This window comes from Vulpes lagopus, chromosome 8 (genome assembly GCF_018345385.1).
Source record: "Vulpes lagopus strain Blue_001 chromosome 8, ASM1834538v1, whole genome shotgun sequence".
NCBI classification, from domain to species: Eukaryota; Metazoa; Chordata; class Mammalia; order Carnivora; family Canidae; genus Vulpes; species Vulpes lagopus.
Window position 1 is genome coordinate 91,295,080 of NC_054831.1, and position 24,113 is coordinate 91,319,192.

At 40.1% G+C, this 24,113-nt stretch overlaps 1 protein-coding gene across 7 annotated transcripts in view; it reads right to left on the bottom strand.

Moving 5' to 3' along the window:
• Window positions 1-14,452: 14,452 nt before the first annotated feature.
• JAKMIP2 (janus kinase and microtubule interacting protein 2) overlaps window positions 14,453-24,113 on the bottom strand; it is a 176,400-nt gene continuing 166,739 nt past the window's right edge. For 5 of the 7 annotated variants that reach the window (XM_041768252.1, XM_041768253.1, XM_041768250.1 and 2 more), the window contains one exon: window positions 17,884-21,258. Coding sequence is in view for 1 of the 7 variants with exons in the window: in XM_041768250.1 (XP_041624184.1) it covers window positions 21,238-21,258 (21 nt within the window). In the remaining 6 variants the exon portion in view is untranslated. Of the gene's footprint in view, window positions 14,667-14,869; window positions 15,035-17,883; window positions 21,259-24,113 lie in introns of those variants that run through there. The other 2 variants (XR_005989628.1, XM_041768249.1) reach the window with 2 other exon arrangements.

Below are 24,113 nucleotides of genomic sequence, written 5' to 3' on the forward strand. Positions count from 1 at the left end.
TTGCTTATGCTTTTGGTGCCATACCCATATTGGTGCCATATTTCAGTGCCTAATCCAAAAGTATGAAGATTTAAACCTTTCTGCTTAGAGTTTCATAGTTTTAGTTCTTACAGTGATACATTCTGAATTAGGTCAATGATATATTCTGAATTAATTTTAGGTCAATGATACATTCTGAATTAATTTTTATTTATGGTGTGAAGTAAGAGCATTCATTCTTTTTTGGGGGGCCAGGGGAGATGTAGAGAGAGAGAGAGTGAGAGAAAGGGCAGGTAGAGGGGGATGGAGAGAGAGAATCTGAAGCAAACTCCATGCCCAGCACAGAGCCCAGCATGGTGCTCAGTCTCACAACCCTGAGATCATGACCTGAGCCAAAAGCAAGAGTTAGACATTTAACTGACTGAGTCATCCAGGTGCTCCCCCATTAATTCTTTTATATATACATACCCAGTTGTCCTAGCACCGTTGTTTAAAAGATTGTTGCTCCTCCATTTAATTGTCCTGGGATTCATAAAAAATAAACTGACTAGATACTATATTTTTTAGAATTGTTCTTTTCTATCCCAAATCTCTAGGTCCCAAATCTAAGCAATTTAAGCCTCCAAAGAATGAACTAAATGTTTGACCTAAAGCTCCAGAAGCAACAATTTTCAAAGCTGTCAAGAGTCACTCATCCTTTCTCTTAAACGAGATCCAGACACTTTTTAGATGGCAACTTTAGATAGGGATGAGAAAAAATAGAGTCCAGTGGCTTTGGGTCACTGGAGAGGGGAAGGAATAGGAGAAAGAGGCAGAGAATATAAGACAATCCCAGAGGTCAACTTTCCTTCTTTTTTACTTGTACTCTAATTAGTCTTGGGTTTTGATTGTTTGTTTAGTCTCCCTCTATTCTCCACAGAGTATAATATAGCCCCATTCTGGTTAAAAATACAGGATTTTGCATCAGACAAACATGGGCTCAAATCCCAGATCCTTTATTTTGCTTCTCTTTTGTTACTGCCTACTTGTTTGATCTCTTCAAACCTTAGTTTGTTAGCAAAATTGGGATAATAATCATATCTACATCAGTGGATCAGTAAGTACTAGAGAGTACAAATAAATACTTAGCACAGTGCCATGATATCTCTAAAATATTATCTATTATTATTATTTTCCTTATGCAAAATTTAAAAAACCTATTTGTCCCCTGTTCCATTTCCTTGGATCCTGCTCTATAAGACAGGATCTTATATGATTTCTTATATACTGATATGATTTTTATATACTAATATGATTTTTTATCCTACTGCCTTTTTAAAAATTTTTATTTATTTATGATAGTCACACACAGAGAGAGAGAGAGAGAGAGAGAGAGAGAGAGGCAGAGACATAGGCAGAGGGAGAAGCAGGCTCCATGCACTGGGAGCCCGACGTGAGATTCGATCCCGGGTCTCCAGGATCGCGCCCTGGGCCAAAGGCAGGCGCCAAACCACTGCGCCACCCAGGGATCCCCCCTACTGCCTTTTTTAAAAGATTTTATTTATTTATTCATGAGAGACACAGAGAGAGAGGCAGAGACACAGGCAGAGAGAGAAACAGGCTTCATGTAGGGAGCCTGACATGGGACTCGAGCCTGGGTCTCCAGGATCATGCCCTGGGCTGAAGGTGGCACTAAACTGCTGGGCCACCAGGGCTGCCCTCTACTGCCTTTTAGTAAATTTGAAATATTTTTCTTTGGGGGGAGTTAAAAGATTTCAATTTGGTTTATGTTTAATTTCTTTTTTGTTGTTTAATTTCTTGATATATTACAAGCTGTATTAAACCCATTTTGGGGTCTTAAAAGGTCCTAAAGTCATATTAAGTCTCTCTTTTATTGTAAAAATTTATTTACTTTAGTAGGGGGCAGAGGGAGAGAGAGAAAGACTTCTAAGCAGACTACTCACTGAGTGCAGAGCCCAACCCAAGACTCAATCTTATGACCCTGGGATCTCAACCTGGGCCAAAACCAAGGGTCAGCAGCTTAAACCAACTGTGCCACCCAGGTACCCCCATACTAAGCCTCTATTAACATGTGATAGAAAGGGCGAAAGTCCAAAAATCTGTAAAACTCTATGGCCCTTCCACTTACTCCTATGATTATAGGCAAGTTGCTCACCTTCTGTGAGCTTCATTCTTACTACTTGTAAAATGGTGGTGAAATATCAGGCTGGACTCCTGTATGGTGTAGCTATGACATTCTGAGGAGGTAAACAGTATGCAGAACTGGGGCACCTCGGTGGCTCAGTTGGTTAAACATTCAATTCTTAATCTCAGTTCAGGTCTCAATCTCAGGGTCATGAGTTCAAGCCCTGTGTTGGGCTCCATGCTGGGCATGGAGTCTACTTTATTTTTATTTTTATTTTTTTAATTATTTATTTTTGATAGTCATACAGAGAGAGAGAGAGAGGCAGAGACACAGGCAGAGGGAGAAGCAGGCTCCATGCACCGGGAGCCTGATGTGGGATTCGATTCCGGGTCTCCAGGATCGCGCCCTGGGCCAAAGGCAGGCGCCAAACCGCTGCGCCACCCAGGGATCCCCTGGAGTCTACTTTAAAGAAAAAAAGTGTACAGAGCTTTTAAAATGATAAAGTTTGCTCCATCTGTAAGATGATTTTATTTTATTTATTTATTTATTTATTTATTTATTTATTTATTTATTTTAAGATTTTATTTTATTTATGAGAGACACACAGAGAGAAGCAGAGACATAGGCAGAGGGAGAAGCAGGCTCGATGCAGGGAGCCTGACGTGGGACTCGATCCCAGGACTCCAGGATCACACCCTGGGCCAAAGGCAGGTGTTTAACCACTGAGCCACTCGGGCGTCCCTGATTTTATTATTTCATTGAAATATGAAGCAAAGTGAATTCTGTGACAAACCACAAATACTAAATATTTTTCGTTATTTTTCATTAATATTGTATTACAGCACTGGTAGCCTTAGGAGCTATATAGTGGATAGTACAGTTAAAAGCTTTAACTATGAGGGGTGCCTGGGTGGCTCAGTGTAAGTGTCTACCTTTAGTTCAGGTCATGATCTCAGGGTCCTGGGATAGAGCTGAGGCTCCCTGCTCAGTGGGGTGTCTGCTTCTCCCTCTCTCTGCTCTCTTCCCTTGTGCTCTCTCTCACAAATAAGTAAACAAACAAACAAAAACCTTTAGCTATGAAAGAAAGCAAAGAATTAAATACAGAAAAAAAAAGTTGTCAGTCAAGATTCTAAGATGTTTTAAAGGATGAATTAACGCTCAGTGTTTTTTTGCATTCTTTTCTGAAACCTTAGTGGGCTGGCTCTCCTGATGCTTCCTTTCTTAGTGGTATTATCTTTGAGAACAGGAAATAGAACTTAACTTGTAATTTTAGGGGCCTTAATTTTAAGGCCTAAGAAATGGTCCCGCAGGCTTTGGTCATTTAAGAAATATGATACTACATTCTGTGTGTGTGTGTGTGTGTGTGTGTGTGTATGAACAGCAAACTTATTTCAAGTTTACTGATTTTTAAAAATTTGTTTTTAAAATTTCAGTATACTTGGGGCACCTGGGTGGCTTAGTTAAGTGTCTGCCTTTGGCTCAGGTCATGATCCCAGAATCTTGGAATCAAGCCCCATATTGGGCTCCCTGCTCAGTGGGGAGTCTTTGTCTCCCTCTCCCTCTGCCCCTCCCCCTGCTTGTGCTCTCTCTAACTCTCAAACGAATAGGTAAAATCTTTAAAAAATAAATAAATAACATTTCAGTATATTTAATATACAGTGTTACATTAGTTTTAAGTGTACAATACAGTGATTCAACAATTTGATACATTACTAAGTGTTCATCATGTTAAGTCAAGTTCACTAATTCTTACTGTTTAACATCAGGTTTTTTTGTTAAATTCAAATATAATTATTTACAGGTATCTAAAAATAGGATCTATGATAGAACTCGATTTCCCTAAAAATAAACTCAACCTTTACCCATACACCTATATATCTACACAGAAAGATGTCTAGCATGATGTCTACCTACTGATAATGATGATAATTTCTATGTGGTACAATTTGGGGTTAAATTTTACTGTCATTTTTCTATTTTCCTATATTGTTTGAGGGTTTTTTCCCCCAACTTAAAAAAATTATAAATTTGGGCAGCCCCGATGGCACAGCGGTTTAGTGCCACCTGAAGCCTGGGGTGTGATCCTGGAGACCCTGGATCGAGTCCCATGTCAGGCTTCCTGCACGGAGCCTGCTTCTCCCTCTGCCTGTGTCTCTGCCTCTCTCTCTCTCTGTCTCTATGAATAAATAAATAAACATCTTTAAAAAAATTATAAATTTGAAGTTTGAAAATTGTTCAGAGTCCCATGCAGCTTCTTCCTATGGTAAACACTTTTTTTTTTTTTAAAGACTTATTTATTTATTTGAGAGAGAGAGAGAATGAGAGTACATGAGCAGTGAGAGGGGATATGGGAGAGGGTGAGAGAGAATCCTTAAGCAGAGAATCCTTAAGCTCCACTGAGCATGGAGCGCAATGCAGGGTTCGATCCCAGGACCCAGAGATCATGACCTGAGCCAAAACCAGGAGCCAGCCACCCAACCGACTGAGCCACCTAGTCACCCCTATGGTAACAACTTCTAAAACTACAATACCATGGCGAAACCAGGAAATTACCATTGGTATAGTACAAACTACAGACTTGATGATTCAAAGGTCACCAGTATTTACATGTACTGTTTTGTGGTAACTGTCTATCGTAACTCTGTTAATTCCTCATCAAGCACTGCTACTTGGGTAGAGTACAGAGCACATTGTACTTTATAGGAATAAACACATACCTACTTTGAAAAATCATATCAGGGCAGCCTAGGTGGCTCAGTGGTTTAGCGCTGCCTTAGGCCCATGGTGTGATCCTGGAGCCCCAGGATCGAGTCTCACATCGGGCTCCCTGCATGGGGCCTGCTTCTCCCTCTGCCTGTCTCTGCCTGTCTCTCTCTGTGTCTCTCATGAATAAATAAATAAAATCTTAAAAAAAAAAAAAAGAAAAATCACATCACTTATCAGTCATATGGAAACAAATTGGCAAGAGGTTACCTGCAAAATTACTGGTAATGATGTGCTTGAGTTGGCTTGTACCAACTCTGAAGGCCAACTGTTAAATATTCAGGAATTTTATCATTGGTAGCTTGAAATCAGCCATGGTAGAAATGTTGATCTTTGAGAAATCTGTAAAGAGTATAAAAGAGGGCTTCACCTCTCTTCCGAGAGCCTGCTTACCAGCATACCATTGTTCACGTGGCATTTATGTCATGTGCAGTTGTCTTGGCTAATCCTAGTTCCCCATATACCTCTTCTCATCTGCATCTCTCTGTAAAACCTTATTCCCTTGTGAGACATTCCTTTATTATTCATGATGGTTTTTTTTTCCCTCAGGGTTGTAAAACAGGGCAGCTAGATAATCCAATGAAAAGGTTTTTTGTTAATGGATTCTAATACTTTAACATATGGCCTTTCTGGATAACTCACTTCCATTATGCCCAGAGACTTTCTTGAATAAATATTTATTTTTAACTCCAGGAGAATATTTGAGGTCATGTGAAAAATAAGCAGCAGAAAAGGTGTTTGAGGTTTGAAGGAGTAATAGGGCAGGCAGCTGGGCAGCCCTGGTGGCTCAGCGGTTTAGCGCGGCCTGCAGTCCAGGGCCTGATCCTGGAGTCCCGGGATCGAGTCCCATGTCAGATTCCCTGCATGGAGCCTGCTTCTCCCTCTGCCTCTGTCTCTGCCTCTGTGTCTCTTAAGAATAAATAAATAAAATCTTAAAAAAAAAAAAATAGGGCAGGCAGCTGTGGGTTTTACCCACACACAGGGCCAGCCAGCACTGTCTTCGCTCCCCCAGTCCCATCCTTCTATCTCTAGAGCTGCCGGGAGTCATTGGGCCCTCTCTGTTAAGGGAGATCATGGGAATGGGGAAGAGAACCTTGTTTTATATTTCAAAAGAAGCAGAAAGCCAGATTCTTTGCAGGTAACAATGTGAATATACAAGCTTTTATATAGTGAAGGGCCATATCCTATCACCTTTAATTAATATGTTAGGTCTGTTTCCTCTTAATTCTTAGTATTGCTAAAGAAGAACAATTCGAGTGAGAAAATTTGAAGATCTAATTGGCTTTATAAGGCAAATCATGAATGGGGCACCATCCTACCATGCCAGTAGCAGGCGGTACTGAAAAGTTGTATAAAATGGAAGGTTTGGGGATGCCTGGGTGGCTCAGTGGTTGAGCACCTGCCTTCAGCCCAGGGCGTGATCCTGGAGACCCGGGATTGAGTCCCACGTCAGGCTCCCTGCACGGAGCCTGCTTCTCCCTCTGCCTATGTCTCTGCCTCTCTCTGTGTGTCTCATGAATAAATAAAATCTTTATTTAAAAAAAAAAAAAGGAAGGTTTGGGATGCCTGGAGTCCCACATCGGGCTCCCTGCATGGAGCCTGCTTCTCCCTCTGCCTATGTCTCTGCCTCTCTCTCTCTCTCTCTCTCTCTCTCTCTGTCTTTCATGAACAAATAAATAAAATCTTTTTTTTTTTAAAAGGAAGGTTTTTTTTTTTTTTTTTTTTTTTTTTTTTTTTTTTTAAATAGGAAAGAGGGTGGGGCAAGGAAGTTGTTGGCAAAAAGAAAGGAAGGGTTGTTTCAGGCAAGGTCACTTTCCCTTAGGGGGAAGAGCAGGGAGTCTTATCATGCAGATTACCTCATCTTTCTTTGTTGGGTGGAGGTGGGGATGGAGAAGGCCCACATGGCAGATTGCCTCATTGGTGCTGCTAACCAGGAAATTCCTGACTGATGCATTAAGACTATACTTCTGGGGAGAGGTTGAAACTGTAGTTAGGTAGGTAGTAAGCCCCTGTTTGGTGATCTGGACTAGCATAAGTGACTCCATCTTGGGTCTGTGGTTTTGTTTTGTTTTTTTTTTAATAGTATATTAATTGTAGGCAAAAAAGATAGTAAAAACAAGAATTTAACTTTCTATTCTGTATTCTCCCCTTGTCTATATATGTCACTCATTTAACAGACATTTGCAGACTCACTGTTGGGGGGGAGCAAAATTTCCCACCTCAAATGTGTCTCTTCAGCATGTGGATTATTTGGGACTAATTATTTTTTTTAATATTTTATTTATTTATTCATGAGAGACACACACACAGAGAAAGAGAGAGAGAGAGGCAGAGAGAGAAGCAGGCTCCATGCAGGGAGCTCGATGTGGGACTCGATGTGGGACTCGATGTGGGACTCGATCCCGGGATTCCAGGATTACGCCCTGGGCCAAAGGCAGGCGCTAAACTGCTGAGCCACCTAGGGATCCCCCTGGGACTAATTATTTTTAAGAAACAGAAGACTCAGGAAGAAACCTTGACTTTCCTTCTAACTGCCTACAAGAGTTTAGATAGAGTTTCCTCTTTCCAAAAGGGAACAATCATCACAGATAAGTTCAGTACAATATGAACTAGGAGTGGTAGACTGAGGAGGACTTGACAAAGTACATTTGTTAACATTTATTTCTATGTCCTACTGTTTTTATATGGCCTAGCAAACATTTGTTTACTGAACCTTTACTCTTTTCCATTTTTCTGTGAATTGTCTTCCTTGCTTTTGAAGTCCCAGACCTCCATCCTCTTCTTAGTTCTGGAGGGCGTATAAACCCCAATTAGTCGAATGCCTATGGGGCTTCCTATTCTTATGATGCCCCTCTCACTAATTTTTTTTTAAAGATTTTATTTATTTATTCATGAGAGACACACAGCTAGAGGGGCAGAGACACAGGCAGAGGGAGAAGCAGGCTCCACGCAGGGAACCTGTTGTGGGACTTGATCCCAGGACTCCGGGATCACGCCCTGAGCTCAAGGCTCAACCGCTGAGCCACCCAGGTGTCTCTCTCTCTCTTTTTTTTTCTTTTTCTCTCTCTCTCTCTTTTTAAAAAATATTTTATTTATTTATTCATGAGAGACAGAGAGAGAGAGAGAGAGAGAGAGAGGCAGAGACACAGGCAGAGGGAGAAGCAGGCTCCATGCAGGGAGCCCGACATGGGACTCGATCTCAGGTCTCCAGGATCAGGCCCAGGACTGAAGGCAGCACTAAACCACTGAGCCACCAGGGCTGTCCTCTCTCTCTCTCTCTCTTTTTTTTTTTTTTTAAGATTTAATTTTTTTTCACATAATCTCTACACGCAGTGTGGGGCTCAAACTTAAAACCCTGAGATCAAGAGTAGTATGCTCTAGCTACTGAGCCTGCCAGGCACTCTGTGTATGGGGTGTTTTATGTAGCTTAATAATGTTTTATTTTATTTCACTTTAATCCTAATCATAACCTTGCCAGGTAAGTTGCATTATTTCCATTTTATGAATGAGAAAATTGAGCTTTAGAAACATTCATTAACTTGGTTAAGGTCATAGAGCTAATGGGGAACAGTGTTGGGATGCATAAGATCACTCTAGAGGCCCCACATAACATATGAAAAAGTGCATAAAAATTCCTGACACATAGCAGGGGCTCAGCCATTGTATATTACTATTCATTTAATTGATAATTACATGTTAGCTATATTGATAACTGTATTAATTTAAGTACATATTATATAGGATTAAATAATGTATAATACAATGCCTTAATTACATGAATTAATTATATAAATATTTGAGGGGGAAAGTTCACTAAACTTGGAATCAGATGATCTGAGCCGTGTCTTGGCTCTGCTATGCATTACTTCTGCCAATAGTCAAGTCATGCAAGTATTCTCATTTACACACAGGCATGCCTGCTACATGGTAGCTATTCAATAAATGTTGAAAAATAAAAGAATAAATAGATGAATAAATGTTTAAGATGTCTTCTAGATCTTAAAAAAAACTCTTTTTGTGATGTACACAAAGAAAAATGGTCAGGGATAGCAGAGCTAGAGATGCATCAGGCCCCTGAGGGTCCTTTCAGTGCCTCCCTGTGGTGCAAAGGAGGTACTGCACGAGCATCGCACAGGCTTCCCCACAGGGCCTGATTCTTGGTATGTTGCCAGGGATTTGCCCAGCTACTTGCTTGCTCCCCCTCCACAGCCTATTAACTCTTGTCAGGCAGGAAGACTTCTGCTTGATCCTATACATAAATCACTACTTATTGAATGAACATTGCAATATTCTGGCTGCATATGTTTTCCTTTTTTTGTCACCTTGGCGGGAGTCAGAGTACTGTGAAGGCTGGCATGTCATACTACTACCGTTCTTTCATATTTTATGCACTTGTATTATCCCTTGTACTTTTTCCTTCCACACTCACAAATGAACTTCAAACGTAACAAATAATAAAAATGTGATTTATGGAGCTTGCCAATGACTGAGCCCTTACATAGCAGTCGTGCATTAAAACTTGTTGTGTTAATCTTGCTACAGGTGTCATGTAATTCTGACAACAGCCCAACAGGACAAATGATTTGATTATCCCATTTTATAAAAAAGGGAGGCTTGGAATGGTTCCGTTACTTACTGAATACCACATACCCGGCGGCAGAGACCAGACTGGGTCCCAGTCTGTTGGGCTTCCAGACACATAATGCCTTTTGCAGCAAGAAAAAAAGATAAGATAAATAGGTCATAAAGAGAAAAGACCAACATGATTGTGACTCTGCTTTACTTTCATCGGTAATTAAAAGAAAATCAGGGGAATTCCTGGGTGGCTCAGGGGTTTAGCGCCTGCCTTTGGCCCAGGGTGTGATCCTGGAGTCCTGGATCAAGTCCCGCGTCGGGCTCCCTGCATGGAGCCTGCTTCTCTGCCTGTATCTCTGTTTCTCTCTGTCTCTCATGAATAAATAAATAAAATCTAAATAAATAAATAAATAATAAATAAATAAATAAATAAATAAATAAATAAATAAATAAATAAAAGAAAATCAGAGCACCCGGCTTACTTTAGGCCGCGCTTTCCCTTAGCAGCCCCTACACAACTATGGAGACCCTAGTGCTAAGCAGCAGGGATTCTTGGTCGATTACACAGTGACTTACAAAATGCTCTTTATGGTTAAGAATGGCCCACTAGTGGAATAAAAGCTCAATTAGCCAATGTTTTGTGCAAACAACAAGAAATTGTTGCCGTTTTTCATGCTTCTTGGGAGGTAAATGTTTTTTAAGGACAAAATCCCTCTTTTTTCCCTCCAAAAATTCCTTTAAGAAACATAATATGTTTTGGCTAAGATATTTAAAACATAATATTGTTATTAAAAAAAATTTCAAGTGCACTCACATAGAGAAACTCTAGACACAATAACATACCTTCTCTTGTCTGTTCCCTGGGGAGAGCTTGCTTCAGAGGTGGAGAATTAGGGAGTGAATCTGATGAACTGCCTTGACCCCTTCTGTCTGGCGTCTGAGCGAGTTTGGAATATTTGGAGGCTGTGTAATTGGTCCCTAAGTTTCTCTGAGCCTTTGTGTTTGCAAATGAATTTGCTGCCTGGGTAAGGACAACTCAGCCTCCCAGAAGTAAAGGGAAGGCTGCAAAACTCAGGACAGTGAGAAACCATAGTAGGAGAGTAGAAGAGGCGGTGCTTCTCTTTAGATTATTGCTTTCACATGGGTGTGCAGAAGAGCAACACGAAACCAAGGGACACAAAATACCGCCTAACATCAGCTTCGGATTTTCCTGGAGTTAACACTTTTTCCTGGACTTTTGGACAATGCTCCCCTCCTGTGGTCAGACAGTAAAATGCAGGAGGATAGAGAGCTTCAGCCAGGAGGATAAGCTGAGGCAAGCAAGGAAGGTATTTTTTGCATTTGTTTTCTGAAGAGCTTTTGGTTTACGGAATAAAACTCTCCTTCAAAAGGAAAAGAGGGGGGTCCCTGGGTGGCGCAGTGGTTTAGCGCCTGCCTTTGGCCCAGGGCGCGATCCTGGAGACCCGGGATCGGATCCCACGTCAGGCTCCCGGTGCATGGAGCCTGCTTCTCCCTCTGCCTATGTCTCTGCCTCTCTCTCTCTCTGTGTGTGACTATCATAAATAAAAAAAAAAAAAAAAAAAAAGGAAAAGAGGGAAAAGGAAAAAAAAGGGGGGGGGGGAAACACAAGGAAATAAGAAAACAAAAACCCAGAAACAACAACAAAATAACTTTCCCCAAAATGGCCCAATTTACCTATTTCCACCTTCAGGGAGTCTTCTTTCATCATCTAAACAAGAAGGGATTTCTCCGTCCACAGTCCCATACATAATTCCCACAGAATTAGAATAATATAGTAAGACTGGGCTAGTAGTCGGAACTATGTGACAAGCTGAAAAAGGCCTCTTCTGTGCCCTCAAAAAAACTCTGATTTCACTGGGGGTATGGTGGGGTTGAACAGAGCATAGTGATTCTAATACACGTGGTAAATGACAAGCTAGGTACACATACATGCTTTGGGAGAACAAAATGGGTATTTTGCTCAACTCTTGAAGATGATGCCTAAGTTGAATCTGTAAACATAAGATTTATCCTGGACATAAGTGGCCATGTTAAGGAGAAAACGTAAGCCTTGTTTTCTAGAGTTCAGTTAGATAAAATAGCAGCCTTGTATTGGCGGCAGTGTCTTACCTCAGTTCCCACTCCCATGTTTAAGCTCAATAAGCATGTTAAGCTCAATAAGCATTTGAGAGTTAACCCCAGGTAGGCATGGGAAACCAGGAAGGGATTTTAACAATCAGAACAACCTGGTCTGATCTGCACATTAAATCAAGAGGGAAACAAGTAAGGTATTTTCATTATCTTTCTATTAGAATTTTTTTTAGCTCTACGCCCAACATGGGGTTTGAACCCATGACCCCAAGATCAAGAGTGAAAGCTTCCCTGACTAATCCAGCCAGGTGCCCCTGTAGAGCATATTCAAAGAGGGCACAACTGGAAGCAATTCATTTTACCAGGAAGCTGCTGCAAGAATTCAGGTGAGAAGCTCTTAGTAGACGTGAGGAACAATAGAAGACCGACAGGTAGGACTCCTGAAGTCCCTGGAACTTGTGAAGGATTAGATGGGGAGGAGAAGGGAAGAGCAGGAGAGAATGAAGGCTATGAATCCAGAAATTATCTAGATGATAATTTCATCTAGCATCTCTCACTGAGGGGAACCAGAGAAGGAGCAGGTCTGGAATGAGACATTAACTCAAGATATTTATGGTTTGTGGCATCCTCATGGCTTTTAGTCATCCTGGATTGATTTCTTTTTTTTTTTTATGATTTTATTTATTTGAGAGAGAATAAATGGGGGAGGGACAGAGAGAAAGGGAAAAGCAAACTGCCTGCTGAGAGGGGAGCCCATTGCGCAGCTCCATCCCAGGACCCTGAGATCATGACCTGAGCCAAAGTCAGCCACTTAATCACTGAGCTGCTCAGTCGCCTGCCTGGATTGATTTCTATTTCATTGTTCCAAGGACTGATCTGTCTTACTTTACTGTAAGTTCATTGAGAGCAAGGACCCTGTCTTGTCTCAATGACCCTTAAAAGGACTTTTGAAAAAGTACTCTTATCAAATTGTTAAAAATGTCACACAAATAAATGAACATATGTCAAAGTGTTCCATACCTCATTAATTAAAACAGGAGAAGAACAACTAAGCTGATTCAAGAAAGGTTGGGACAAGGTAGAATGGACTGAAGTTTGTAGGTTAGAAATCAGATGGGTTCATTTGTATGCAGGACAAAGTCCCAATCTTTGGGTTTTTCTTTTACTATCAAGCAGAAAAAAAAAAAAAAAAAAAGACAAGTCACACCTTACAAACTCTGTAAGTTGGTCTTTAACTGTCCAGGGCTATGAAACATTGGGGCTCTCATTGACTGTTGCCTTTGCCCTGGGTCAATAACTTTCCAGCTGGCATGTGAGAAACCCCTTCAGAAGTGAAATTGTCAAGATACACACTCATAGTTTTGTCTTATTTTTATTTAGGGTCTTTTTCTACGCACTTTCCTGTAGTAGCACTAAAAATCCTTAATGTGCATTTTGACAATTTTCAGTTTATATCCTGTGCTGTATGAAAGTAGATGGTGGTATAAATTAAAGGCAAAATTAAATTAAAAGCAAGACAATAAAATCAGTGAAGTAAAGAGAAAGTAGACAGAATTGATCAGATGCCATAATTAAATTTTAGATTTGTTTGTGCATTTCTAGTTAGGACAAAATAATTTACAGAGTACATTGTCTCATAACGGAATAAAAATCCTGTTCCTGAGATGGTTTTAAGTAGTTCTGTGTTTCTTCCTCCTCCAAAAAAAAATTTTTTTTTAAGATTTTATTTATTTAATCATGAGATACATGGAGAGAGTCAGATACAGGCAGAGGGAGAAGCAGGCTCCCTGCGAGGAGCCTGATGTGGGGCTCGATCCCAGGACCCCGGGATCACGCCCTGAGCCAAAGGCAGATGCTCAACCACTGAGCCCACCCACGTGCCCCCATCTTCTGAAATTCTAAAAAAGAAGTGTCATATGGAACTTCACATAGATGACATAGATGTAGTGGCCTATGTTCTCAAAGTTTTATAGTAATTACAGGCACAGGTTACCAGTGATAATTTTTTTTGTTTTTTTTTTTTCAGTGATAATTTGTTATAGATGCTTTTGATCAAAACCAATGACTTTATACGTATAAGTGTGTCTGCATGCAAAAGAAATGTATTTGTTCAAAACGGATTTTTATCTGGAGCATTTTCAGTGAGAAGAAAACAACAATTCAACCTCATGTTCCATATGCAACTACTGAGTTGCTTAAATAAAATAAGCATGATTCATCAGCCACTTGACACAAATCTTTAGCCATGTGGTAGGTATTCATTTGACTGCATATCTGAACTTTTCTTTTTTTTTTTTTTTTAAGATTTTGATTTATTGGGCAGCCCGGGTGGCTCAGCGGTTTAGCACCGCCTTCAGCCCAGGGCATGATCCTGGAGACCCGGGATCGAGTCCCATGTCGGGCTCCCTGCATGGAGCCTGGTTCTCCCTCTGCCTGTGTCTCTGCATCTCTCTCTCTCTGTGTCGCTCATAAATAAATAAAATCTTAAAAAAAAAAGATTTTGATTTATTTATTTGAGAGAGAGTGAGAAGCATGCAAGCATGAGGAGGGAAGAGAGTGGGAGAAGCAGACTCCTTGCTGAGCAGGGAGCCAGACAATGGGCTCTATTCACGGGACCCTGGGACCATGAGCTGGGCTGAAGGCAGATGCTTAACCGACTGAGCCACCCAGGTGCCCCATATCTGCACTTCTGTAGTTGGACTTGCTCACCTGGAGGGAAGACGAAGAACTGTATCCTGAGAGGTAGGAGGAGTCCCTTCACTTGGGCCCAGTGGATGTTTACTCATCTCCCTGCCATTGTGGTAGGAAGTGTCTCCCATCCCCTTCTGTGTCTCCAGGAGACACAAGCGTACCTTCTTGAGCTAGGATAAGCCAGTTAAGTTGTTGACATGGTGGCATATTTATGTATCAGAACTAGAGTTCATCAAAACAGAGCTTTTCATTAAAAATATTAGATAAAATCCATAATAGTAACTGGCTATTGCTTGGCATGTTGATATACTTGGCACCTTTTTCAAGGAGGCTCAGTCAGTTGTAAGTCTTCATCAGATAACGTAGATTGTGATGTCTTGAGGACTGGGGTTATGTTTTATTCTTCTCTGTTTAAGGGTCTGACATGGCACACAGATGGCTCCTATAAATGAGTAACAGAAGGTTGTAATCAACTGATGAGCAATACTTGTTGCTAAAGCACTTAAGGCAACTAAAGTTTGCTGACATTAAAGATAAATGGGTGCAACTAAAAGAAGAGACTGTCTCAGCATGGGGTTTTCAAGCCCACCCCCAAACAGCAATATTATTTATAGTAGTTCCGAACAATGACCCACAAAACTTTACCTCATAGTGTGCCATCTCGGTTCTTTGTTTCATGCATACGTGGATTGTTTCCCACATTAATCCGGAAGCTCTTTGAGGGTAGACCCATGCATGCCAGGCCATAAGGATTGGTACATAATGGATGCTCACAAAATAATCTTTGTTAACTAGCTCCGTCTAGTGGCTCTATATGGTAGGGCAAAAAAGGTAGGTGAATAAAGGAAAAGAAATAGTATCTGGATTAAGGATGGCAAATACCTGGCAAGATTCTTTCCCAAATTATACTCAGAGCAGGCAGGCTAAATGATCATAGTTCTTTCCTCAAAAATGTAAATTCTGCCTTGGACTCTTCACCACAGTGCCCCCTGGCAGGTACAATAAAAAATTCAGAGTAAATAGATGAGGAAAATCCTATTTACTATCCTTGATGTAGAATCTGATCACTGACATTATACCGATAGCTCTGATTTGCTTTACCTTGTTTTCCAAAAGTAGGTAAGAGTATTGTTAAACCAAGCAAAACCAAGAACCTGTGAACAATGCAAGATAAAGTTTTAAAAAATGCAGCTTGTTTTATTTTTATATAAACTAAAACACCAGAGCTCATTGATTCCTATATTAAATACATAAATTATAAAATAACCATTCATAAAACTTTACATACAATAAATTGATTCCAATCTCTACGGTAATACATACAGTACATGTACATGTTCAGTGTACTTCAGGGGATCATCCTGGTGAAATTCAGTCCATTTATATTTTTCTCCCATTAATAAACAAGCACTGAACCGATATATGGAGTCATGCTAATGAGATGGAGATAAAGAGCCCCAAATGAGGCAGTTGATTGGATGACAGCTCTGAGAAACTGGTCCCCTGGCTACATGAACGCAGTAGGCATCTGGGGAATTATGTATTCAAATACATTGGCTCTCTTCTGGAGTCCCCATAGAATTGGATCTTGAAGGTTAAAACATGCATGAACCCTTGTTGGAATGAGATTTCTAGCTGATAAAATTATGGGACATTTGGGTGATATTAATACTGTAGATTGTACCAGACTTTCTGTTGCTCTTCCTAGAAAACCACTGGCATCACTACCAGGCTGGTTTATGGGTCTAGGTGACTGGAAAGCCAATGAGTAGTTCTTCGCCTCAGTCAACATCAGGGAATCGTGGTAGTGAACAGAAGGTGGAGGAGGAGGAGGGAGAAGAGGCAGGGAAGGAGAAAAGCACAGACACCAGATGTTAACTGAAAATATGAGTTACCTAGCAGCATAGAAAAACCCCTTCCTCAAGTCCTTAATCCTAGGACGGAAGTACACATTAAGCGCTCACATCATCATCTATGTACAGAATATATATGTGTATATATGTACATCACATATTTATAAAAGCGTTTGGATTTTGATCTGTCTCGTTGTAGGAAGTTACTATAGTGAGTGGGGGAAAATAGGCACATTTTGTGAGATGTCAGTCAAATCTAAGTGATTGATGATATTAATGGATGCTGGGGATGTGCTTTTGGGAAATTGCATTACCCACACTTAAGCAAGTTTGTAGAGTCTGGGTTGTAGGCAAAGTTGGACTCAAAATTGTTTGTCTACACCACTTCCATCCTACAGAGCTTAGATATAACAAGGATGGAAATATAAGCATGGGTGCAAAGACCTCAAAGCAAAAACACAAATGCAAAAACAGGGAACTTCACCCAGTCAATCACTGCCACCTCTGCACATGCTACACTAAGATGAATATAGCAAATTATAATCATTCTATTTTTGCCACATTATTCCTCAAAGTATATCTTTAGTAACTTGATTAAACACAGGACTTGGACTTTCAACAACAGAAGGTTTATATAGGAAGAACTGAACTACCAAATTAAAGGCAGCAAAGGAATGTGAAACCTGCCCTGCCCGGTACTGAAATGGAATTAGAGGATCAACTCCAACCTTCTATTATGTCTGAATCCTCTCACCAATACACCTGAAATTCAGTCTCAAGGTGATATATTGTACAGAAATGACAAGGCAATTGAGCAGAATGGAAGCTTTTGTTCTTTAAGACCTTGTGACCTACTTTTTTCCCTTTCAAAAGTAAGAAGTCCACTTAAGGAGAAGCTTGGGTCCATCCTGGGAGTATTAGCTCATGACATAAAGTCATCAAAGATTTGCTTTGATTAATCTCTCAGAAGTTATATTGAACTTTTTCAATATAGTAGGTAAATGTGTGTATATATATATGTATATACACATATATTTGTATACATATGCATATATACATACATATATAGTGCCACTCTTTGACAGATCAAAAAATGCAATTAAATATTTAGAAAATAAAATGCCTATGCTGCCCATTCATTTTGATGTAACATAACACACACAATCCAATTATTTTAAACATTAACACAAAACTGATAAATATCGTTTTTACAGTTCCCATGAAAACCTAGGCAGTTTTTCAAAAACACTTCATTTTGAAACAATGAATTTACGGGTTACATTGAAGACATTAAACATGTGAATTACACAATGGATTTACAGAAAAAGTTGACAATAAATAGGCAAAAAAGGAACAAGTTTATCAAAGATTTATTTTAAACAAAAATTTAATTGAAATAAAATACTGTAGCAAAAATTATTTGGCAAAACTTTATTTCTTCCATACTAGCAGAGAAACAAATGTCCCCTTTCTACCTCCAGTGATGACCCATGAGCCCTCTACATCATCTCTATCCTACTGAAAAACCAGGCCACCTATGTGATAGTTACTTGTGAATGGAAGAAAAGTCAAAGCAAAATTTATTTTTACACACCTAAAACTTCACCACTGGCAATAATTTCCTTTATATGACATAGGTTAAAAGGGCTATAATTTGGCAAATTGAATTTATTTATTTATTTTTTAAAAAGATTTTATTTATTTATTCATAGACACAGAGAGAGAGAGGCAGAGACACAGGCAGAGGGAGAAGCAGGCTCCATGCAGGGAGCCCGACGTGGGACTCGATCCCAGGTCTCCAGGATCACACCCCAGGCTGCAGGCGGCGCCAAACCGCTGCGCCACCGGGGCTGCCTGGCAAATTGAATTTAAATAAAATTCTTTAAAAAGGGGATCTGACTCTTATTTTCAGCACATTCTAGTGTTTCCTAAAACAAAATTTGAGTGGCATTAGAGTAAAATGGCTAGACAGTCAATTTAATAATAGAGGCTTTTTAGTATGATAGCCAAATATAGTTTTCAATTTTTTATTTCCTCATAGAAATTTTCCTGTCCTGAATAACTGTCCAATCGGGGCTTTCGTTTATGTCAAACGATTCTTTAATATCGTCAGTTATGTTTATTTTCCAAGAGATGAATACTTGGTTAAGAAAAAGTAAGTAAATGAACCCTGAAGAATGCTGTTCTATTAATTCATTGGCCAAATGTGTCAGAATAGCTCAGATGCAGCAATTAAAAATCAGAGTGGGGATTATGTACTCTCTGTAAGAAGTGGAGCCACATTCAGCCTTTCCATTACTAATGAGACACTTTGTACTATTGCTGAACATCATATGCAAGGGAAGTATTAATTGAAATATGATTTACTCCTATGGGTCCATGAGTGAAGCACAGCTTTACAATTTTGTTAATGTTTTTATAATTTTTGAAATGAATAACAGAGATGTACTTATCAAAATATTTGGCCTCATCCAATGGTGTGTCAGGAGTAAGACTTGGCAAAAATATCACCTTTTAGCCTAAATCTAGAGAACTTTGCTTATGTCCTGAATGTTAAAAAGTAAGAATCCCTCCTATCTCCATTTGCCCTAAACACTTGTAAAGCTGCTTAGATGGTCATCCTACCTGTATTGCTCTTGTATGATTTTTTGTGTGTGATACAATCAGATTTATAGCAGATAAGGTCCATGATCAAGCTGTACTATTTTTGCAAATGTTTCTAATCATTTAAATCAAAGTCAGCATTTGTATATAAAATTTAATATACAAGTTTTGGTGAAAAAAAGCAAGATGAGGAGAAGGAAAGTAGGCTTGATATAGCAGATGGAGTATGAATTTGCTCAGATGGATCCTAGAATGACCAATAAAGAGCAGAAGAGAAAAAGTCAAAGGAAGAGTAATTTATCCTGTTCCCTATATGCGGAGATTTGAAAGGGTTGAGTCACACACTGTAGTGGCACCTTCTTTCACATTGTCTGCACAACGAATGTGCTCTTCCTAATTAGTGAAGAAACTATCCCGTTGAATAAAGAATCCAGCAGGATAATTATTTTGTATATTCCCAGTAGGACCTATTTCTGTAGATCTCCCCCAAAATGAAAGGGATGATCAGACTAATTATGTGATACCATCACTTTACTCCACGCCTTGATTTCATAGTTGGCTTTCCTACGTTAAAAGTGGAGTTTTGGTATCATGGCATGCATATGCAATAAGGAGAGCTAGGAGATGCTTATCAGTGAAATGATGTTCTTCTATCTTGTTCAAAAGCATGAGGTGATCTATTTACTATGGGTTATTAGAGATCTCGGCTCTAGATCTCCCAACCTTTATTGCTAGCAATATCCCAGGTTATTTGATGGGAAAGCTTCAGTGCTGCAGTGCTTAGATTTAACCAAACTGAAGCACTATTTTATTACATGGGGGACTCTTTCTCAACAATACAAGAAAGTCGAATAAGATAGCAGTCATATTTTTACAAAGCACTTTGTGCTACTTTAAGCACCTCTTGTTCCAGAATTGCAAAAAAACCAAAACTTTATGAAAAAGCATTTAACCTCATTTTGCAGATGAGGAGACTGAGGCACAGAGAGGTTAAGTGACTGGGCTGAAGACACCTGGGTCAGCAGTAAATAGAAGGATAAATCGTGGGACCCCAGCATTGTAGCCTTTCTTGCGTATTCTTCAGTTACTGGTCTGGCTTGGAAAACGCCAGGGCTGAAAACCAAAGAATAAAATACGGAACTGGCGTGTGGAAGGATTTGTGTAGTGTTTCATAGACAGGGTTTCTGGCTCCCTACACACACTCCTTATGCATGGGAAATCTAGCCCTGTAAATAAAACCTTGACAACTTGAAAAATTGAGGCTGTTTTGTTATCTACAGTAAATGAGGTGTAAAATTCGCTTTTCAGGAACACTTATTGGCTCTCAGAGCTGAATCCAAGACTCAGTATTACGTAACTTAGGAAGAAGTACTGGTCTTCTACTCGTCTCTGGTACAAAACGACCTTATCCGTAACATACGTTACTTCTGTATAAAAAAGGTAGAGCTATCTTGTTGCTGTCAGCTCTCTGGGAAAAAAAAAAATGTCATCAGTCTAAAGGACAAGAGGTCAGAATGCTCTAGGCATATCAGGTGACTTAAAAAAAAAATCCTAATCCTGTTTTATAGTCACATCTCTGTAGCAAACTCAGAGTTTACTTTTCACCTCTAGCATGTTCTTACTTGAATCACAGAACATATTTGTCTGCAGGCCATACGAAGACCAGTGTTTTGGAGGCTGATCGAGAGCTGCTCTCTGGCATCGGCGTCCTCAACAGGAGTCAGGGAGCCTGTGGCTCAGGGTGTCGGTGGGAACGACGTCCGTCTGTCCAGGGGGCACATGTGACCAGGCCAAGGCCGCACGGAATCTTCTTTGATCTCAGCTCCACTCCTGCACTCCCTGGCCTTGCTGCCAGTGTTGGAAGGGCTGGCCCCCGGGGTCCGCTTCTCATCACCGTGGAGGGATGCCCCCCACAAGCTGCACCTCTTGCAGAAAAACAAACGGGGAGACCACGTTCCTTCCCATTCGCATTCGCTGTTCCTGAGTTTGAGACTAATAAAGACAAAAAGCAAATCCCTGTAGTAAGAAACCAGACTTTTCAAATGAAACATTTTATTGTAAATAGCTCCTCATAGGTATTCCTCGGGCTTCGTTCCCCGCCCACCCTTGTTTGTTTGTTTGTTTTGATTTTTTTTAAAATGTTGATTTCAGGACTAGTGTTTCCAAGGGGTGTGGTTACATTAAAAGGATGGATCCCCCTGCATGGCAGGGGTACAGTGTTTCTTTGTAACTTTGGTTCCATGCCCAAGACACATCTTTCCTTGATCTGCTGAAACTGTTGCCATTGCTGAATTTTTTTTTCCTTCACACATTTTACGTCTATTGGTCTTTTCTTCTGGTTTGACATATACATGTTTCATTAAATGCAGCATATATTGTAGATTTTCAACAGGGTCATGTGGGAACTGTCAAGTAAGAAACCTTGGATAATGGCTTTAAAATACACAGTTGTAGTCCTGGCTACAGGGTAGTTCTTAGCTTTTTTGATATCCCTCTCACTGCTGTAAACATTTCTGCCATCTTGGAAGGTCTAGAAGCATCTGCCTTTCTGGGGTCTTATCCGTGTTTTCGGTTACTCTGTAAAATAGAGGGAAAATTCTTAAATCATCATTTCTGTCATTAGCTGAAACAGGAAAAAAAAATTCTTTTTTTTTCCCACACAAAAAATTATTCTTTACCACCTCTTGGAGCTCTAGGATTTAATGCAAGTTACGTAAATGATGGCTCTAAGCTTAATTAATCTTAAATGAGAAAAGAGAATGATTGATTTCAAGGGTTATATATGTACATAAAGTGATGGACAGGTCTTGGTTCATAATAAACGGCCTGATGTATCAGCAATGATCACTGTGGCCTTTTCTTCTGAGGCCTTCCAAGACAATACCTTAAGAAACTCAAATGAATTATCATACTCCCAAATATAAATATAATATTATTGAAAAAAGCATGTCTGTCTATGCCCTTCAGTGACTTACTTTTATGTCATATTTCCTCCTCAACAATTGTATCCAGTGGCAGGTGGTCTCCCCCCTGAGGTCCTGACCTGGGGATTCCCTGGGAGTTATGCCATACAGGTTTCTTAATTGGCTCCAGATATTCCTGACAAGGTACTTCCCTGGACTATACCAGTTAGGACTCCTCGCCCTATTTCTCTTTTAGTGTCTGGGTGTTCGCTTGGTTATAAGTTAAGGCTTTACTACTCTCTTCCCCCAAAAAGCCAGAGTTGGTATACAGAACATTCTATCATGTGCTGCTAAAGACATGGCCTTCAGAGCCTGAAAAACATGGATGGAAAAAAATAGGATTTCCATTTTTTCACTGCACATCCAAGGATAAGTTATTTAAATTCTCTAAGCCTTAATTTCTTCACTTATAAAACAAAAATACTAATTCTGTAGCAGGATTTTACTGTGCCCAGAAATAGCAATCAAGATCCAAAGTGGTAGGAGGCACTTAGTACCAGGAAGGCTTCTAGTCCAACAACCAGAGACAAATTAAAGATTCAAAAGAATTCCTGCAATCAGAGCAAGTCAGAAATATTTGGAGTTCCTATTTGCAGGCCCACTTTGCTCCTAAAGACTAGACATGAAAGAAGGAGTGACAGAGTCACAGAGGGGGAACTAGTAGGAAGGAAGTGCAGTGGTTGAGATGCAGGAGGGAGGGATGGGTAGCGAATGGCATAAACAGAGATTGGTGGTGCTTGTACAAATAGGACTCAAGTTCTGCTGCTCAAACACAGAGCAATGCTCATCTATTGCACATCTTCCTTTGTCTAGCTGGGCAAAGAACTTGAGAGGGATGACAGGGCAGAGACAGGGGCAGTAGCTTTCTTTCTAGCAAGATGCTGTGGCTGGCAGCACCAATGTTGAGACTCAGAATGGCTGAGGAAGAGCTGGGTCTCAGCCGGTCAGGGAATACTGCTGTGGGCATGCCCTGCACAGCGTCTGGAGGACTCACATATATGTTCCCCTAATGGTCAGTCTTTCATCACCTCTCATAGACAGGATGTCAAGAACTGGTCAGTAACAGCCAGATACTTTAAGGTGTGTGTGTATATAATACATATATAAAATATATACAGTATATGTATGTTTGTATGTATAAATTAAATATGTGAACATAGAAAGTCTTTTACTTACAAACTTTCAATTTATACATTCTCAGAGTTCAATTGTTTCCAAGTACATAGGCATCATTTCTGCCTGTCACAACTGAAGTAAAGCCCATCCTTTGAGTAAAACCACATTGGTTTCTTTAAAAAAATAAATGGATGTATAGGCAGTCTCCTAGAATATTACATTTCTGTACATTGAGTATCAGTAAAGGAACTCGGAGCAGAGCCACATTTATTCAAATGAGCATTCCAAATAACTGAAGGGGTACCCAGTGGGCCCACCACTGATGACCCATTCTCAGTAAACCAAAGGTCAGTACACTGTAACTAAAGCTGTACAGAATATGAATTCACCTTTGACTGAGAAGGCCCTTCAGATATGACAGAGCCTCGGGGATTCCTAATAATGGGTTGCTTAACATCATTGAGCTTTAGCTTCCTCTTCTGTAAAACAGGGATTGCAGCTATCATTTCTGAGAGTTTACTACATGCCACCAGACTATAAGTGAATGAGAACAATTATGTCATTTCTGACTTGTGACTCCAGTATCCAAGTACCCACCACACTGCCTGGTTCACAGATGACAGCAAATATTAGTGGGGTTCAGTTGACAGGCTACTTATGTTCACCATTCTTTAGGGTTTTCTACCTGCTGGAAGCTAGTTTAGATCCTTTATAGAACACATATTTAGAGGCATATTGATTGCCTCTAAATACAAACTGTAGCTACCTCCTGATCTCAAGTTATAAATAACCCCAAATCCGGGACAGTAGTCACTCCCTCTTCCTGCTTCGGAGGTCTCTGTCAAGGGTGCCACCACCCAACCGACTGTACCAGCCAGACCCTCAAGGGCCTCCTGAACCTTTCATTCTATCAGCCCTCATATACAATTTATCATACAGCAAAATATTCAGTAAAGGGTAGCTCTTACTATTATCTCCAGCTTACAGATGCGGAAACTGACCCTGTTAGGTAGGTGGCCTATGAGAGTCTTAGTGAGAAGGACAGATAACACTGAATGAAATGTAAGTGAAGTCAGAGGATCAGAGAAGGCTTCCCTGAGTCCCTGATTTTACATTGAGATGGGTAGGACAAATGGATATTCACTAATTGATGATTGTGTGGGAAATGTGGTCAAAGTAGACAGAAGCACATCTCATAATGCAGGATCCAAGACAGAATGCTTAGTATGTCTTAGCAACTTGGCTTTTTATGAGTCTTTCTATGTGCCAAGTACTATAGTGGTTGCTTCACTTATATAAGGTCACTTAATCCTTCCAAAAGCAGTAGATGCTATTACTTGATAATTTTTTATA